Source organism: Lagopus muta, chromosome 19 (assembly GCF_023343835.1).
Source record: "Lagopus muta isolate bLagMut1 chromosome 19, bLagMut1 primary, whole genome shotgun sequence".
NCBI classification, from domain to species: Eukaryota; Metazoa; Chordata; class Aves; order Galliformes; family Phasianidae; genus Lagopus; species Lagopus muta.
Genome location: NC_064451.1, coordinates 6,777,003 through 6,795,307, shown reverse-complemented (window position 1 = coordinate 6,795,307; position 18,305 = coordinate 6,777,003). Strand labels below are relative to the sequence as shown.

The 18,305-nt window shown below is 50.9% G+C and overlaps 2 protein-coding genes across 8 annotated transcripts in view; one reads left to right on the top strand and one right to left on the bottom strand.

Annotated features, from left to right (window-relative positions):
* Positions 1–9,091, top strand: part of RALGDS (ral guanine nucleotide dissociation stimulator) — a 39,204-nt gene extending 30,113 nt beyond the window's left edge. For 3 of the 6 annotated variants that reach the window (XM_048965848.1, XM_048965846.1, XM_048965844.1), the window contains exons 2-18: positions 1,652–1,762; positions 2,131–2,327; positions 2,452–2,526; positions 2,641–2,834; positions 3,148–3,269; positions 3,387–3,602; positions 3,715–3,818; positions 4,140–4,224; positions 4,802–4,879; positions 4,958–5,044; positions 5,375–5,407; positions 5,589–5,710; positions 5,790–5,885; positions 5,991–6,192; positions 6,429–6,755; positions 6,903–7,017; positions 7,106–9,091. In XM_048965848.1, coding sequence (XP_048821805.1) covers positions 1,652–1,762; positions 2,131–2,327; positions 2,452–2,526; positions 2,641–2,834; positions 3,148–3,269; positions 3,387–3,602; positions 3,715–3,818; positions 4,140–4,224; positions 4,802–4,879; positions 4,958–5,044; positions 5,375–5,407; positions 5,589–5,710; positions 5,790–5,885; positions 5,991–6,192; positions 6,429–6,755; positions 6,903–7,017; positions 7,106–7,281 — 2,340 coding nt within the window. In that variant the 3' untranslated portion in view covers positions 7,282–9,091. The remainder of the gene's footprint in view (positions 1–1,651; positions 1,763–2,130; positions 2,328–2,451; positions 2,527–2,640; positions 2,835–3,147; positions 3,270–3,386; positions 3,603–3,714; positions 3,819–4,139; positions 4,225–4,801; positions 4,880–4,957; positions 5,045–5,374; positions 5,408–5,588; positions 5,711–5,789; positions 5,886–5,990; positions 6,193–6,428; positions 6,756–6,902; positions 7,018–7,105) is intronic. The other 3 variants (XM_048965847.1, XM_048965849.1, XM_048965845.1) reach the window with 3 other exon arrangements.
* GTF3C5 (general transcription factor IIIC subunit 5) lies at positions 8,572–17,102 on the bottom strand. 2 transcript variants are annotated; one of them, XM_048965854.1, is made up of 11 exons: positions 16,985–17,102; positions 16,538–16,748; positions 16,097–16,295; positions 14,943–15,135; positions 14,377–14,481; positions 13,778–13,892; positions 13,054–13,134; positions 12,660–12,757; positions 11,839–11,921; positions 11,410–11,552; positions 8,572–10,713 (listed from the first exon to the last, which is right to left on the bottom strand). In XM_048965854.1, exons 2-11 carry the CDS (start codon positions 16,650–16,652, stop codon positions 10,553–10,555), a joined length of 1,293 nt encoding a protein of 430 aa, XP_048821811.1. In that variant the 5' UTR covers positions 16,653–16,748; positions 16,985–17,102; the 3' UTR covers positions 8,572–10,552. The 2 variants fall into 2 exon arrangements, with proteins under 2 accessions (XP_048821811.1, XP_048821810.1); XM_048965853.1 differs by having other exon boundaries at positions 16,906–17,096.
* Positions 17,103–18,305: the final 1,203 nt, after the last annotated feature.

The window sequence follows — 18,305 nt, the reverse complement described above, 5'->3', positions numbered from 1 at the left end:
AGCCTTGGATATAAGAGGGAAATGAAATTTGCCTCTACACACATCAAAATTGGGTGCGCTTTCAGCACGTGATGTGAAATACAAGAGTGGAAGCCCTCGCAGTTGTGGCAATATTTTCCACTGTAGTTGCACAGCAGCTGCCAATGATTCATGCATTGATCTTGGGACATTTTGTCCTCTCACATGATTTGATTTCTTAACTAATTTAACTGCACCTCGACGAGCATCTGTTTTTTGTGATTCTTTGTGTCTGGGCTTTCCAATGGCCTGGCCAAACTTCCACTCAGGTTTTGTTTGGAGCTTTCTGCTCAGCATCTCCTGGACCCACGGTCCTCACATCCACGGGCAGAGAACTGGGAGGAGGATGTTTTGCAAGGAGCTGGGCTGTTCCTGGTGCATGCTGATTCGCAGCGCTCAGCTTCAGCCATGGTGTGGCTTCATGGGAAGGACATGGGAGGGATGTGGCTTAGTGGGCATGGTGGTGGGTTGGACTGGATGATCTTCACCATCTTTTCCTGTGCTGCGATTCTGTGAAGCACTGGGGCCGCCACTGGGAGCAGTGTGGGATGGGGCACCCACTGGCAGCCTTAATCCTCAGCAAGCTCTGAGCAGTTGCCGTTTCTTAGGGGTTTTTCATGCTCTGCAAAGTGCAGGGAAAGCTGCAGGCTGGCATTGGCTGTGGGTTGGCAGCGTGCTGCACCCAGCGTGTGGCTGCCTTCCCCTGCTAACCCCCTTACTGCTTGCAGGAGTTCTCCCCATCTGCTGGGCAGTGGGTTTTGCCACATGCGATGTCCCAAATGCTGTGGGTGCTGGGGGAAGGGGGAAATCCCTTGGGAGTGCAGAGGGATCTGCAGAAATCCTCTTAGAAGAGATGCTGAGTCAGCAGAGTGTGGTGGGAGAGGGGCCAAACTGAATCTGAGGTGGTTTTTGCATCCCCAGAACAGAAACATAAGCCTTGTGGCTGGGTCTGGCAATGGCCCTGGGTACAACCTCCTGTTCATTTGTCCCCAAGGGCACCCTGCTGCTGCTTCGTGAAGTTTTTCCCCCAATTCAGGCTGCCCAGAGAATTTGAGGACACCCCATCCCTGGAGATGTTCAAGGCCAGGTTGAATGGGGATCTCAGCAGCCTGATTTGGTGCCTGATTTAGTGGTTGGCAACTCTGCCTGAGCCATGAGGGTTGGAACTAGATGATCTTTTAGGGCCCTTCCAACCCAACCCATTCTACTCTACTCTACTCTATGATTCAAGCTTCCCCTTGACTTTCTGCCCAGCATGCTTAGCCAACACTGCCCAAAGCTCATGGACAGCTTCATTCCCCAGTTGTTATTTATTATGAGACTTTGAGTGCTTGAGATGCTCAGATGAAGCTGGGGCAGATTACTCACATTCTTGTCATAGCCAGCAGCAGTGTCACCTTATGTCCCATAAAGGCACAGGAAGGAGGATAACTGAGGTGTGGGTATGCAGAGTCTTGGTTCTGCTTGGGTGTTGGTGGGTACTGGGTTCACCTGCCCCAGAGGGCTGGTTCTGCCTGCTCTGTGCTTCTGAATGGACGAACAAATTGCCTTTGGGATACCCCATCCAGGCTTGGGTGAGCATCTGTGCCATGTGTTAACCTCCTTATCTCATGGTGTATCTCATCCCATGCAGAGCTCCACACAGGAGATTGGAGAAGAGCTGGAGGATGGTGTAATCTACAGCATATCACTGCGCAAAGTGCAGCTCCATCACACAGCCAACAAGGGGCAGCGGTGGCTGGGGGTAAGTGGGGTTTTTCTGCCCAAGAGGATGACCTGATGTCAGGGCTCAGCAGGGTCTTTACTAGGCTACATCCTGCCCTCTTCGGGTGTCCCGATATGCTCATGTTCTGGGAGCTCTTTCCAAGCATAATCTGAAAACCATGTATTTATCTGGGCAACCCTGAGGTCTTTTCTGGGGCTTGCCAGATGGTCAAGTCTTCTCAGTTGGGTTGCTGGCCACTTGGTGCCCAAGATGACCTTCCCTCTCCCCAGCCCCATCACATGAGGTCCCATCCAAGATCCATATGATGCTTGTCGAGGTGATGGGACCACTGTGAACTTGTTTATATCCATCTTCATCCATCCCGCTGACTTCTGCTCCTGTCCCAGCAGTTTGAGAATGAATCGGCCTTAAACCTCTATGAGACGTGTAAGGTGCGGACGATAAAAGCTGGGACCTTGGAGAAGCTGGTGGAGTACCTGGTTTCAGCCTTCAAGGGCAATGATTCCACCTACGTCACCATCTTCCTGTGCACTTACCGGGCCTTTGCCACCACCAAGCAAGTGTTGGACCTGCTGCTCAACAGGTGAGGTGGCCGTGCCCCAAAACACAGATAGAAGTGGCTGATGTCTGAATATCCTCAGCCAGGAGAGCTCCAGCATCTTATGCCATGTCTTGGAGCTCTGATGGGCTTCTTCCAACCCTCTCAGGTATGGCAAACTGCACGTGCAAACAAACGGGGACCACGCCAGGCACGTTGTGGATGAGAGGATGGAGCTGAAGAAGTAAGTCTGACCATGCTGGGGGTGATTGCTCTTCATGCTCTCACGAAGGCATGTGCTGTCCCATGTGTTTCTCATGACACCACCCAGTTCTCCCCTCTGTTCCCTTCCCCACAGCACCATCTCCTCCATCCTGGGCGCCTGGCTGGACCAGTACTCAGAGGACTTTCGCAAACCCCCGGACTTTGCCTGCCTCAAGCAGCTCATCTCCTACGTGCGCCACAACATCCCCGGTTCGGACCTGGAACGCCGAGCCCGCATCCTTCTGTCCCAGTTCCAGCAGCAGGAGCAGAGCGAGGCCGAAGCAGAAGGTGGGGATGGTTCCCTGCTCGTGGAGATGTCAGGGTCTGTAGGGAGCTTCAGGTGTCTCCACGTGGCTGGACATGGAGGTACACTGGGAAGCTTATCCAGCTGAACTAGAAGTGGGATTTCTAAGCGGATTAGTTAATCTGCCTTTAATCCTCTGCAGATGCTTGCAACCAGGTTAAATATGCCTGTTAATTTATCTGAGCCTTATCTTGAGGTGTGAAAGCACAGCACTGGGGATGGGATGTGGTGTGGGATGCAGCGGGATTCCTTGCTTGTGGCTGCACTGCAGTGCTCAGCTTTCTGCCATCTTCACAGCTGTGGACCATGGTGGCTGCACGTTCCAGCTGGTGGAGGAGAACGGGGTCGGGGATGGGAAGTCGGATTTCCTCTCCTTCTCCCCTGAGATGGTGGCAGAACAGTTCACACTCATGGATGCTGTGAGTACTCATTCAGCACTGGGTCAGTGCTGCTGCTCTGGGCACAAACCACTCTGTTCCCTCGCACCCCACTCCATCTTTTCCCAAAGAGACCCATCCCATCTCTTTATCTTCTAGGAACTGTTTAAGAAAGTGGTGCCTTACCACTGCTTGGGCTGCATCTGGTCCCAGCGAGACAAGAAAGGCAAAGAACACCTGGCACCCACCATCCGTGCCACGGTCTCGCAGTTCAATAGCGTGGCCAACTGTGTCATCGCCACGTGTCTTGGGGATCGGACCCTGAAGCCGCAGCAGAGGGCTAAAGTGGTGGAGCGGTGGATCGAAGTGGCTCGGGTAGGACAGTGCAGCCCCACTCTCCTTGCCCAGAGCTGGGGTTTTGTGGGGCACAAATCCCTTGGCTTTTTTTTTTAACATCAAGCCCCACTGTCCCCTTATCTGCCCCCAGGAATGCCGCATCCTGAAGAACTTCTCCTCGCTCAGAGCCATCCTTTCAGCTCTGCAGTGCAACGCTGTGCACCGGCTGAAGAAGACCTGGGACGAGGTCCTGCGGTGAGCAGCACCTGGGGGTCCTGGGGCTGCTGGGAGGTCTTTGGGGGGTGGCTGTGCTGGAGCTGTGGCCCTTCAGTGTGTAGATGGGAGATGTGTAAATGGGATCATTGCGGCTCTGGCATTGCCCAAAGCCAAGGGATCTGAGGAGAGGGAGGAAACAAAGGCAGTACTGTCTGCTTCTCCTTTCTATCTGAACACCCTGGAATAACCCCAGTCAGCAAGGCCTGCTGCAGCTGTGAGCTTTGCTGGGGTCATTTGGGTGCGCAAGGAAGGGACCCAGTGTGGCACCATTGCTGACTTCCCTGTGTTTCCCCTGAACAGGGAGAGCTTCCGCACTTTCCACGAGCTCTCAGAGATCTTCTCCGATGAGAACAACCATTCCTTGAGCCGAGAGCTGCTTATTAAGGTATTGGGGCACCTGTAGTCCTGTCAAGGAGCTTGGCTGGTGCTGGCAGAAAGGTCCCCGTTGTTCCAGCTGCCAGACAGATTGGGCATTCTGCTTCCCCACCCCAAAAGCTGTCATTGCATGAAGATCTCAGAGCAATTGAATGGGTAGAGATAAGCAATGGGATATGTTCTGGTGCACCTGATGATGGCCTTTCCCCAGATGCACGTGAACAGCCTGGTGCACAGTACAGTTCTTCAGAGGCCTCCTGGGTTAAGGTGAGGCAGTGGAGTTCGGGAAAGGCTGAAGCCAGGTGTCCTCACAGCTTTCCAGCTCCAGACTGGGGGCTGAGATCACATGAAATACAAAAAGGAACAAAACAGCCCATTGAAAAGCTATTTATACAGAGAGCTGGAAATGGGAGCAGCATTTCCTATTCATTAAGCTTCTCCTCCCTGTTTAGCCCTGAAAAAGCTCAGCTTAGATTTCCTTCTCTTCCTCTCATTCCCTTTATGAGGAAATTGTGGCAGTAAAAGTGGCTGTGAATTTTAGCTCATGTTTCCCGCTCATGCTGATGCTGTCTTTCCCCACCATCCAGGAGGGCACATCCAAATTTGCCACCTTGGAAATCAACCCAAAGAGGGCCCAGAAGCGGCAACAGCAGCAGCGAGAGATGGTGAGTGGTTGTTCCCATGTCCCTGCTGGGTGGCTGCCAACTCTATGCTGACCTCAGCCATCCCTCACTGTCCCCCAGGGTGTGATGCAGGGCACCATTCCCTATCTCGGCACCTTCCTCACGGACCTGGTGATGCTCGACACCGCTATGAAGGATTTCCTGGACGTATGTACCTCCATCTCTATCCTCCTCTTTTCCTTCATGCCCAGACATTCCCAGAGCCTGGCGGTTCAAAGTGGAAGGTTGATCCCTGTTGCTGTCGCTTTGGGCATCCCATAGCCAACTCTGCACCCTGTGCATCCCATAGCCGACGTTGTCCCTACGCATCCCGTGCGCAGCTCCGGCGGGCTCTGGCAATGGGCAGCTCTTGCAGCGCCCCCTGGCGGGCACGGCACGCATTGCAGCGGCAGCAGCCGGGCGGGCAGCCGGCGCGGAGCGGAGCGATGTCCTAATCTGTCCCCGCTTCCCACTGATGCCCGGCTCTTTCTTTTGCAGGGAGGGCTGATCAACTTTGAGAAGAGAAGGAAGGTGAGAGTTTGCACAGCTGGGTGGCGGGAGGAGGCTGGCGCTGTGCGAGCCCAGGCTCTGCCTCTCTCTTCGGGGGAAGATTCTGGTCCTTCCTAGGGGTCTTGGTGCATGGGGCTGGGCTGTTTGCAGAGGGCTGTGGGGCTGCAGACGGAGGGGGTCTGACTGCCTCCATTGGCTGCAGGAGTTTGAAGTCATCGCCCAGATCAAGCTGCTTCAGTCAGCCTGCAACAACTACAGCTTCACTCAGGAGGATCATTTTGTGGACTGGTTCCACAGCCTGGAGCGGCTCAGTGAGGCTGAGAGGTGAGTGCAAGCAGGGCTGTGCTGCTGCCCGTGCACTGGGAAGTTGCACAGAGCACTGAAACCTTTGTCTCTCCCCCAGCTATGGTCTGTCATGCGAGATTGAGCCACTGTCCGAGTCAGCCAGCAACACGCTGAAGGCGAAGAAGAACACGGGAATCATCAAGCGATGGAGCGAGTGAGTCTGTTTGTCTCAGTGGGATGCGGGTTGGAGACAAGGGTCAGCACCATTGTGTCCTTCCCTGGGCCCGCTCTCTCCTCACCCTCCCCTCTCTCCCTTCAGCCGGCAGCCAGCCAGCACTGAGCCCTGTGCCAGCGGCAGCTCCCACTCCAAGTCCTTCGACCAGCTCAAGTGTGGGCAATACCTGTGCAGTGGGGATGCCACTGACTCAGTCAGCGTCACCTCCGCCGGCTCCAGCAGCTCCGATGTGGAGGAGATCAACATCAGCTTCATCCCTGAGTCCCCCGACTGTCAGGAGAAGAAGGTATGGGGCAGCTTGTAGGGCTCCTGAAACAGGTGCTTCTCTCAAGAGGGGATGGCCCCTGCCTCACACTGGGGCTGGGGAGCTGGGGCTGCTTCTGCTTCTGGGGAGCGAGGGAGGCCTCTGCTCTTTGTGGTGGAGCTGGGCTTGCCTTGGCACTGCAGGGTCTGGCAGCTCTGGCAGCTGTACGTCCCCTGCTGGCACAGGGCAGTGAGATCCCTCTGGCCTCCCTTCCCCAGCACTCGTACACCCCGTCTGTGGCTGATGGAGAAGCTAAACCAACTGTGTCCTCCGCATCCCCTCTCCTCCCTGCCCTCCAGTTCTGGGAATCCACCTCTCTCTCCTCCCTGGACACGTCGGGCATTGGCTCGGGCTCCAGCAGTGCCTCATCCTCCTCCGTCTCCTCCACACCGGTGACAGCATCTCGCACTCACAAGCGCTCCGTCTCTGGCATCTCCAGCTACTCGTCGCTCTCGCTGCCCCTTTACAACCAACAGGTCGACGACTGCTGTATCATCCGTGTCAGCCTGGCTGTGGACAACGGCAACATGTACAAGAGCATCCTGGTTAGCACCCAGCACTTGCATTACTTTTGGGGTTTGGAGGCTCGTCACGCTTGGATGCGGGCATGTCTCACACTGGGAGGGTATGGAGGTGGGAGATGTTGCACCATTTTGTGCAGAATGGTGGTTAACAATGCTGTGTGCTCATAGGTGACGAGCCAGGATAAGACACCGGTTGTTATTCGCAAGGCCATGGCCAAACACAACTTGGATGGGGACCGGCCTGAAGACTACGAGCTCGTTCAGATCATCTCAGAGGAGAGAGGTGAGTATGGGGGTGGGATTCTCTTCCTGGTCTGGGCTCTGGGTGGGAACAAACTGCCCAGCTGACTCCATCCTTGGTCCCTCCCCAGAGCTGAAGATCCCCGACAACGCCAATGTCTTCTATGCTATGAACTCCGCTGCCAACTACGACTTCGTGCTCAAGAAGCGGGGTTTCTCCAAGGGGGTGAAGATCAAACACGGCTCCAGCTCCACCCTGCCCAGGATGAAGCAGAAAGGCCTGAAGATCGCCAAAGGCATCTTCTAGCCTTAGCCCCACTGCCACCCCTCACCGACGGGGCCTTGGGGGCAGGCTGTAGGCAGGCCTGGTGCTGCTGGCAGAGCCAGGAGTGATGCTCACCCGCACCGAGAGCTTCGGCACCCGGCAGCCCTTCCGCCTCTCTCTGCGCAAGCTCCCGTTTCAATCAGGTCTTTTGTTTTTCTACACAGGAAGGCAGCAGGGAGGAATTTCTCTCTCTTTTATTTTTCTTTTTAAACCTTCCACGGTGCGACACTCGTCCAGCCACCGGCCTGCCCAGAGCAGGAGCCCACCTCTCTGCCGTAGGTGCCTTGTGTCCGCGCGAGCCGGGGAGCGGCGGCTTGGAGGGGCCCTTTGCGAGGAGCAGCCATGAGCCACTGCCACGTGAGCTGGGATGGGTGCTCCCCTTCTCAGCACTCGTTTACCTCCTTCCCTGGATCACCTGGCATTGCCACCACCGCCTGTCTGTGCCCTGGGAGAAGCTGTGCTGGAAAGGATGCAGCCCCATGCCGGTGCCTCGTGGACCAGGGCTGCTGTTGATGACTGGAAGCTTCCACGTGGTCTCGCTCCTCTCCCCAGTCCAGCTGCCGGCCCGCGTTCAAACCTGCACCAAAGATCAAATGCCAGTGTCCCTTCTGCAGGCAGGAAAGCTTTGCGTGCACCCCAGTGCCCCCAGAGCTGCCAGCCGAGCCAGGAGGAGGAGAGCAGACTGCTGTCCAGATTTGTGTAAATAGAGACCTTGTGTCTGCATGGGCAGGCGAGGAGTCAGAGAGCTTGGGGTGCTCCGGCTGCCACCGCCTGACCCACAGGAAGTGCCACTCACCTTGGGCTTTAACCTGACTTTTCAAACACTGACTATGGGAGAAGCAGCGATGAGACTTCTTTTGTACAAAACAAAGAAAGGTTTTGGTTTGTTTTTTTTTTTTTCAATATTTATTGGTTGTAAATAGAAGAGATGAACTTGTACATTTTACTAACCCAGAGTCCCCTGCCGTGCAGCCCAGTCCCTCTCCTGTTCCCCCCCCCTGCTATTTAAGGCTGCTGGGAGGGATACTCACAGCAGCAGTGTTGCTCTGCCCTGCTCACACAACACCGCCTCTTCTGGCCTCCTCCCTTCCTCATTTCTTTACCACTAGTCGCTCAAGCAGTGGCAGAAGCTTGTTTTAATGACTGTAGGAAACACTAACCAAAGGGGGGACTTCCTTTTTTTTCTTCTTTTTGCCCCTGGACCTGCTGGCTCCATTGCATTTGAGCACTTCCTTCCAGCACATCTTTTGTTTCCTGTCTGTCTGTGCTGCTGGGTGGGGGGGGGGGGGGGAAACGTGTTCCATGCCTCCAGGAGAGGGGCTGGGATGTAGCAACACTGCACAGTGACACTCAGAGGAGCAGGACTGGTGGCAGAACCAGGTGGAGTGAGGCTCCTTGTTTCTAAACATGGTTGGCACTAGTTCTGCCAGCCCTCTTCCTCTTGGGTGGCATCACCTGGGTCACCATGCCCACACTGCACATGATGGGAGCCCTTGGCACCCTGACGCAGGGGCTGCCTCCTGCCTCCCACCCTGCCCGGAGCCAGGCCCCTGCCTTTGGGTGCCAGCACCCCTGGGCCTTCCCCTGGCTCCATGCTGCTCTGTGCCTGCCAGCTCCTGCCCACCCCATTGCCTCCCTCCCCTGCTGTTGGTGTCCCCTGGAAGCCCAGCATCACTGGAGGGACTGGCTGTACCATATGTATTTTGTACCACTTCAGTGAAGGAGCACACTGCCCAGTGTGACTTGTATACAGCAATGTAATTAGTCTTTGCAATAAAATGTCGATCCTCAAGCATCCCTGCCCTAAAGCAGGGGCTGTTCTGTCTTCCTTCCTGAATGGCTTGCCTGCTCCTATGGAAAGGGGAATGGATCTGATCGTGGAGGTGGTGCTTGAGCCTGTTACTGTGTGGTAATCGTGCTGAGCTTTGTTTTGTGCTTGAATGAAGAAACAAGGCTTTTTTGTTTGCAGGACCAATGCCTGATTTCAAGCAACTCTGTTCATGTGAATCTGTGTTGCTGGGACTGGTGCCTTTTCTGGTAGCATAAATGTGACATCTGGTTTACTAGTTTACTTCTTTTTACACGTGCAATGGCTGTAAGAGCAAATGCAATGTTAAGGAGATAGCAGTCTGCTTTGGCTTGAGACATCATTCCTTCACTGTTCAAGGGCTCATTTCCTAGCACAGCCAGCATGTTTATTTTTTATAATTGCACAGACTTCAGTGGAAATTGCCTGGATGGTGTGGTGCCTCTGGCTGTAGCTATTAAGGACGAAGCTCCAAGAACCAGAATTTCTCTGTGCCCCTACATAGATTACTTTAAAGCTGAGTGTTCTGAAGATGAAAGGACTGTCTTTCACAGACGGGGCTGTTAGTGCCATTTCCTGCTAAGTCTGAATTAAGAATCCAAGTAACTGCACTCTTCCCAGAGAGAATTTCAAAAATAGCTGGGGAATAAGTAAACCCTGACACAAGGGATTGCTGGTTTCTTTGGCCTCAGGCTAACTGCTGACAACAAGTTTGGCTTCAGGTGTTTTCCTTGCATTTCTAAGAGTGTTTATTCTTGGTGCCTGATAATACCTTACCTGGAAGTGCAGCACCCACAGCATTAGAACAGTTATCAGCTACTGATGATAAACCTTCCACTTGTAACGCACTGAGGAATGCACAAGACTTTGAACATGCCAGCAGTTCTTTAATTTCTCTAACTGAATGGCAACCTCTTCAAACCATTTTTCTGTTTTCCATATGGCCATCAACCCAGACAATATTTCCTACAGAGATCTGGGAGCATAGTTTCTCCTATTCCAAGGTGTATTGCCAGCTGGTTTCAGTTCTCTTTTCTTGAGAGACCGTTGAGCTGCTGCAGTAAATACCAGTTGAAGCCTGGCAAAAAACCTGTTATCTCCATGGTGGCAATATTCTGAAGGCTTATTATCCAACAATTATAAAAATAGAATCATAGAAACACAAGGTTGAAAAGGATCATGTAGTCCAACTGTCCTCCCATCACCATTACTGCCACAAGCTACTAAACCACATTTCATAGCACCTCACCCAGATGCTGTGTGGGCCATGGTGCCTGAACATCCAAAATGACAGCTATCAGCAGGCACCACAGTCAGTGCAGACAGGTAGTGAGCAACTTAGTGCAAGTTCTGCTCTCAGACACCCTGTGTATAGTTGCTAGTCAGCACTGAAGGAACAAGAGCCAAGAAAATTCTGTCCAACAGCAGTGAGACTATTCACTGAGTTCACACGTAGTCTAGGATTTCTGTTTCCATCTCATTTTCACTTCCATCAGAAGGCTTGAAGTCTTCTTCTTCCTCCTCCTCTTCATCGTCCTCATCCTCTGCAGACTCATATGCCAGCTGTTCTTTGCCATCTTCACTGCTTGTTGTACTTGAGAAAAGAGCTTAATTAGGAAGGAAGAAAGGAAGACATGATGACATATCTCTCAGTACAACCTGAAGAAATTTGCAGTAAAGTTCATAAAACAGTGAAAGTAAGGTAGAAGCCTGAGGATCACAGTTAAGGCTGCACATGTGTAGTGGAAATGCTAAGTCAGGGCTTGAAGCAGTGACTGACAACCTGGTTGGAAGGCAGGGCCAACCCAGGGGAGCATGACCAGAAGGGCTGGAGCCAGGATCCACCCCTGCCCAGACCTCATTTAAGCATTAGCAGTGGAAGCAAGGGTATCTTGCTGGAGATCCCTGCATACCTGAGGCCTTCCAAAGGTAAGCAGCTTTGTTTTGTTTCTGTGTCCACAGCTGCTGCATTTGGGCTTGTCCTCGTTTACTGCAGCTAAAGACTGCCATCCTATTATCGCTGTACTTTTCATCACATAGTGTTACAAACCTGAAGGCTATGATACTTGAATAGTGAAAAAGAAAACCTCTACTCTTAGCTGTTCCTAGTCTCCAACCCATGTCATGTGGCAGGACAACAGCCTCAGCTCTCACACTGTAATGCACGAGAGCATGGAACACCACAGGTGGTGAATGCAGTAGTGCTGCTTTCCCAGCACTGACAAGATCCTAATGCAGTCTCTGTGTCATCAGACAAGTGGTAATACATTGCTTGGCATTTTGAGGTTCAAAAGCATCCGTACCAGGTCTTGTAGATCTGATTATCTGCTTTATCATCAGGGACATGCTATCTCGCAGATCATCACTAGTCTTTGGAAGGCACCATCCATCCCGCTCCGTGCATTCTGACTCTGTACCATCGTTCCGATGGATGATTTTTTGTAGGCTAAAAAGCAACAAAAAGAAAGTGAAATGTTAGCCTTCTGCACTCAGTTGCAGGCTTCAAATAAGACAGACTGTGGCTTACTTTGCTTTCCTTGAGTTGGAAAGCGTGTTTGGTTATTCATCTGTCGTATAGGAAAGGAAGTTTAGGTGAGAAGTCTGTCCTGTTTTTATTCAGAAGCCAAATAACTCTTAAGTTTCTGGTCAAGGAGAGTGAGAGTAATGAAGTGGATATAAACAGGCTTTGAAATCTAGTTCTAACAGAGGACTCAGCTGGCAGTGTGTAGTACCTTTCCACATTCAAGTCACAGAGTTGATAGAACATCTGGCGATAAGGGGGTAAGGCTCCTTCTCGGAAAATATAGACCGATTCCTAAGAGGAAAAGTGGAAAGGATTTAATGTGCATTCTGAGCTGTAACAGGGCAACTCTGGTGTAATGGCAGAGTACTGAGTAAACAACAAGGCACTTCTTGCACAGATCTGTCCCTAGTCACAAAACACTTACTATCCAAGCTACAGCTTCTTTAGTAGCTTGTTACTGCATATCAGCAGTTTTGTTCTAGCAAAAAGGAAGAAAAAACCAAACAGGTTCCTATTTAAATATTCATTTTACCCTGCTTGTTCTGCAGTATGACCCCATAAACACATGGCAATGTTTTGCACTTCACTGCCCTTTAACTTAAGTTCTCCAGTTTTCTCAACTGAAACAAAGTGTTCATTGAGTCTAAGGCTGGAGCAAAAGTAGCAATCCCCTGTAAGAAATACCTTCACAGAACAGCAGGTGAAGTTCACAGAATCACAGAATCACAGAATTGTAGGGGTTGGAAGGGACCTGCAGAGATCATCGAGTCCAACCCCCTGCCAAAGCAGGTTCCCTACAATAGGTCGCACAGGTCGGCACCCAGGCAGGTCTTGAACATCTCCAGAGAAGGAGACTCCACCACCTCCCTGGGCAGTGACACGTTCAAATAGCAGCTCTTCAGGTAAACTTGTGACTTTCAACTCATTCACATCTCAAAGAGAAACCCAAACCCTCAATGAATTCCAAAACAGAAAACAGTCCCTTTTTACAATGCTATTTCAGTATTCTGGTAAGAGAGTAATGCTTACCTTCAGTTTATACCTGCTGGAGGGAGGCTTTTTTGCACCAGATGCACCAGGAGTACCAAGTCCCTGCTTCAGATCGTGTACACTGACTGTATGACTTACTGAAAGGCAACAGAGACCTGATTGGGAACAAATTCACTGTGGCATTGTACTGTTGCCTCCCAGTGTTGATCCAGCGTGGCTGCTCAGCGAAAAGCAGATCAACCCAGAAACTAACTGAGCATGCATGGCTGATCCTTAGGAGATGTTACCCGATAATCAATTGGTCACAGGAAAGATCTGAGTTCTAATTTTGGCTCAGCTGGAGCACAGGAGACACTTCTCACTACCTGAGGGTAGGATGGAGTAAAACAAAGAAACAGCAGAGTCAGACAGCCCTCCAGCTGGCACGACATACCTGGCTTTTTGACAGTGATGGGCAGGCTGTAGTTATACGTGCTGCGTTTTGCTTTCACTGGCATATCATTGGGGGTGTAACCTAGAGAAAAGAAAACCCACAGTGAACTGAGGATAAGCATCCCACAGAATATGCCTAGCTCAGTAACAAGTGCTGGACCACTGTGTGAAACAAAGGCTGATTTTTGGGACACACCGACTTTTGCAAGACAGAGAGAAGTATCAGATAAAACCTTTTTGGTTGGAAAGAGGGGAAGATGTGATCTGATCATAATAACGAGATGACAGCTCTCTCAAGGACTTATTATATGACCTCAGAAAGTCCTTTCCCTCAACTTGCTCTGTACAAAATCACACCAAAGGAACCCTATGTACCACAGCCTGAGTCCTGGTGTCCTGCACATGCAAGCAACAGAGTCTACTGCTTAGTGCTTCCCCTGAGCAAGAGTAAAGATGGCCTGCTGACATCATTTGGGCTTTGAATGCATGGAAAAGGAAAGTCAGACAGCTGTTCATAAGGTCTGGAATATGCCAAATGAGGGAAGAAATACTGCTTAGTATAAAAATAAAGAAGTTCATGGAAGAACTGCAGGAAGGAATGAACTCCAAAGATGCACTCTCCATCAGAGCAGACAGAGCAAAAGAGTTTGAAAACAAACAAAAATAAAAGAACCAAAGGATTAAGCATACAGCAGAGGTGGTCTCTGTGGGTCAGACCCTTTTACCATATTTCATTCCACAGCGAATTCGGAAGTCCAGTACTTGATAAATCTTTGCTTCAGGGTGTTTTCTAGGGTCATACCCAAACCTAACCCACAAGCTCCTCCAAGGACCTGTGATCTGTGTGAACAAACAGGGGGGACAAGTTGCAAATATAGTTGTATTGCAGTCTCTTTGAAAATGCTAATGTTTTCCTGCACTGCCCAAATCTACTTCCTTACCAGTTCCTTCATCACTTTCTACAACTCCTATTTACATACCAAAATTGGGCAACGTACTGAAGCCCAAATATTTGTGTGCCTTTAAAAATAATCTGCAAGGTCACAAGAATCTGTTTGGAAAGAAATCTGCTATCGTTGCCAGATGGACAATCAATCTGAGTGTCTGACTGTATGACAAAGTAGACCAGATCCAACAGAGCTAACAGCTGCTGAATCCTGCATGGTTATAACTTCTGTTCAAGAGGAAGATTTACTTTCCCTCTTCCTCTTACATTAAGCTCAGCTAGGACCTCAGAAACTGCAGAGAGCAAGGAACACCCAGGTAGATCCACCCTTGCTTTCTGCTAACTCAGACAGGAACAAGGGCAGGTATACAGACTTACCATGTAATAGGCCAAACAAGGCAGCAGAAGTTTCAGCTTGTCTGGGTGGACACTGATATTTGCTTTAACTGCATTTCGAGACCAGACTGGACGAACCTCAAAGAGCTAAAATAATACATAATTTCAGATACATGCTCCTCATTCAATTGCTTGACATGATGGTATTGGCCTTGACAAGTTTTTATCCCACCCGTTATTTACAAGAAGTGCAGCTGTTCTGGACACCAAACATTCTAGTATCCTGAGAAGTATAGCCCCTCTCATTTGGAGGATCAGAGAACAGAAAAAGCAAACGTTCTTTGCCAAGATTTCAAGTGACAGCTGATAGTGAACAGGAATCAAACCCAATGGCCTGGATTTGGAATCCTGGTGTAATTCAACAGGCCACACCACACTAACAGTATTATACACAGAACTTCACAATCACAAAACCTACAGAGGAGCCAGCAAGTAGTTAGGATTACAGCCATTTCCTGGGAAGTCAAAGAAAAGGGCTGCATGCAGTCTTTTCCTACACAGCACACCAGGGCCGGGTGCCCAGCCCAGCTCAGGAACATGGCACGTACTTTTCTCAGCTCTTCCTCCACCTTCCTATCCACAGGATTGGTGCACACTTTCTTCCAGGCCTGTGCAGCAGCATCCAGTGGTTTGGTTGGCACTTCATCATCAAAGTTCACAAAGATGGCATTGTTGGGGCGCCGGGCCCTGCTGAGGCCAATGAGGTTCTCAGCTGACACCTGGGGATTGTTGTAGCCATCCCTACAAGACAGGGCAAAGGACTGGGTTTGCTGTCTGCCTATGGCACACACAGGCATGAGGATTTCATGGGAACATGCAAAAATGCAGTTTGTTTTCCAGATGACTGAGGAGAAAGGATCAAGCTGTATGAGCAGTGGGTTTTACTTTGGCCCCAGCTCCTCGTGGATTTTGGAATCACACACTTGTAACCATGAAGACTTTTGCGACATCAACGTGGAAGGGAAATTCCAATTAAAAAAACAACACCATCCAAATGGCCAAAGTACCTCTGATGAAAGAGATCCCTTGTGCTACTTGAGAGAAACCCCCCAGGCAGTTTATCACTGATTTGTATGACATGGATTTGTTGCACAACAGGCTGCACATTCTCTCCTTGCTCTGCTGTAACTCCTGGAGTTCAGCAGGGTACAGGGACAGCATAACATGGAAATGCAATTATTAAGATATTTTTTTCCCCTACATGCTGATAAAGGGTAGTAGTGAGAAAAACAAAAGCTGTTTCTTGTGGGAGATCTCACAGAATGTTCTTCAGGCATAAGTGACCATGGGCCTGGAGGGAACAGGTCCAGTGAATGTGGTCAGAAGAACATATGGCATTGACTTCTCATAGCCTCCACACAGCTCCAGCCCATGGGAAGCAGGCAGAAAGCCACACTTGTGTATCCCATGTGACATGTTGTTTCCTGCAGGAAAAGCTATCACTTGTACCGAGCACTCAGTAGCAAAAACTAATGAAATGCATGAGGCATGTATTTAACGCTGGCCTGATGCTTTAAGAGCTTAGATCCTATAACAGCACCGATGTCAGAATGGATTCAATCCATCTCCATATGATAAAAAATGAAACCTTAACTTGAAGATTTGCCCGTTGGAAGTATATATCAAACTAGAAAAATGTGTCACTGTCTTTCCATTCAAGAAACAACATGGACTATTTATTATAATGAGAAAAGGCACTGACCGGTGTTGGACATCTGGCCGATAGAAATAGTCAACAGGAGTGTCCAGTCGTGAGAAAATTGGGGGAGGGATGTACAGAGGCAATTCCCTATTGAAAAATTCTTCCTTCTCTGGCTTGAGCATTAGGACTTTGTCATACATGGAGGTTTGTTTGCCGTCAGGACCAGAATGCATTGCAAGGTACTGGAAATCTGACATTCCTATGGGAAACAAGTCATAAGGAATCATAGAATTATACGAGTCAGAACGCTGTGAAGTGTGTTGTGAAGATAATGCTTCTCCCAGCACTCAGCTTTCAGGAGCAGAGTCTGATAGATCTATGCAAAGCTTTATACAGAAAGGAGGCTGTAATAATAGGTGTGCTTTCCCTTCCAGCCTTAAAAGGAAACCTTTCTCTTTCCCATCAGCCTTTAAGCCCTGAGGACAAAAACACCAGCATTACCTTGAAATTTGTAAACCGTCGTGACGATCCCCATGATTTCCATTTCAAACTGCACGTCCTGCTCCTCCGCGCCCACCCGCTTCCTCCCGGTCCTCCTCTTCACCTTGAGCAGCATGGCGGAGGCGGGGAAGCGGTTGGCACACACGGGATGGCAGTAGGGGTCCTTGGGGCGGAAATACAGCTCCAACCTTCTGCCGGGGTCGGCGTAGATCTGCATCACAGACGGCACGCCGTCAGCTCCATGCCTTCACATCACCCCGGGGTCTGAAACGCCTTCCAACCACCTCCAGCACGGCGCCTCACCGCCCCGATACCCCGCGTAACCCGCAGCCCGCCTCCCTCACACGCGGCTTCCGGCAGCCCCTCACCCTCGACACCCCTTCCTCTCCTCCCAGAGTCCGCAGCATCGCGCCGACATCCCGCACCAGCCCCGGATATTCCACGCACACCAAACGCGGAGCGCTGGGCAGCTCCAGCACCCCCGAGCCTCGCTCCGCGCGCTGCCCGTCCGCCGCCATCGCTGCCCGGCCCGTCTCCAACCCGTCCCCGCTCCGTCCCCGTCCCTTCCCCGCAGCCGCAGCGCGATGGTTCCGCCGCACGGAGGTTCCGGGTCGCCCTTCGCTTTCACAGCGCGCTGTGCTTAAAGAACGGAGTGTGAGCGCTTTGGAGAGACGCGAGGAGGCTCTGCTGTGTGCATCTGTGTGCTCTCCTCCCCTGAGGACGGCCAAAGGCTGTAAGACACACACCTGCACTCGGAGCTGTGTAAGAAGAGCAAACAGATGTGGCAGATCAATATTGGGAGATCGTGGCTTGGAGACTGTTTATGGGTTCTGCTCGCTTGGAGAAATGGACTTTGTCAGCTCCCTGGGGGGTGTGCACTCAAAGAACTTTGCAAATAAAAAACCCCACTGGCCTGTACTCATAGACCAGCTGGGATGTGCTTGGATAGACAGCTAAGCAGAAAGCAAGAGGCTCCAGTGTAAAGATTAGGGAAATGGACAGAGCAGACATTATAAACACTTACAAAACTAGCAGAGATCAGGAGGTAACAAATTATGAACCAATAATGAGATAGGAATAATGAGAGAGAGGAAGCATCAGATAGATTGTGAACCTGGAGTACCCAACCAACAAGGAAACAGGGAAAGAATCCTTATGTTGGGGGTGTAGGTGATATCAGGCTATGATGTGTTTTTGGTTGTGTGTTCCTGCTTGCAGGACACCCACCATTGCAATCACGAATTAAAACATTTTCACAAGAGATCTGGTCTCCGAAGAAATCAGTTGGTTATTTCTCACTCCCACCATCCAGGAGAGCAGGGCTGAATTCACTACCTTGGAATCAGCTTGAGGAGAGCTCAGGAGCAGCAGCAGCAGCAAGAGATGGTGAGCTCACAGAATCACTGAATGTCCTGAGCTACAAGGGACCGATCAGGATCATTGTGGCCAACTCCTGGCTCTATGCTGGGCCACCCAAAAATCAGACCATGTGCCTGAAAGTGTTGTCCAGATGTGTAGGCACAGCTGCACCCATGTCCCCTCCCCTGTAGCTTTTGGCACCCATTCTGGCTCCCTGCTAACCCTGGTGTCCCTCGCTGTCCCCTAGGGGGTGATGCAGGGCACCATTCCCTATCTCAACACCACCACGTTTTCTGGGCTTATGCTCCTCCATCTCTATCCTCCTTCTCTTCTCCCTTTGCTCAGCCTTCCCGAGAGATTGGGGGTGCAAAACAGAAGGGTTAGTCTCCTCAACAACTGATGCTGCTTC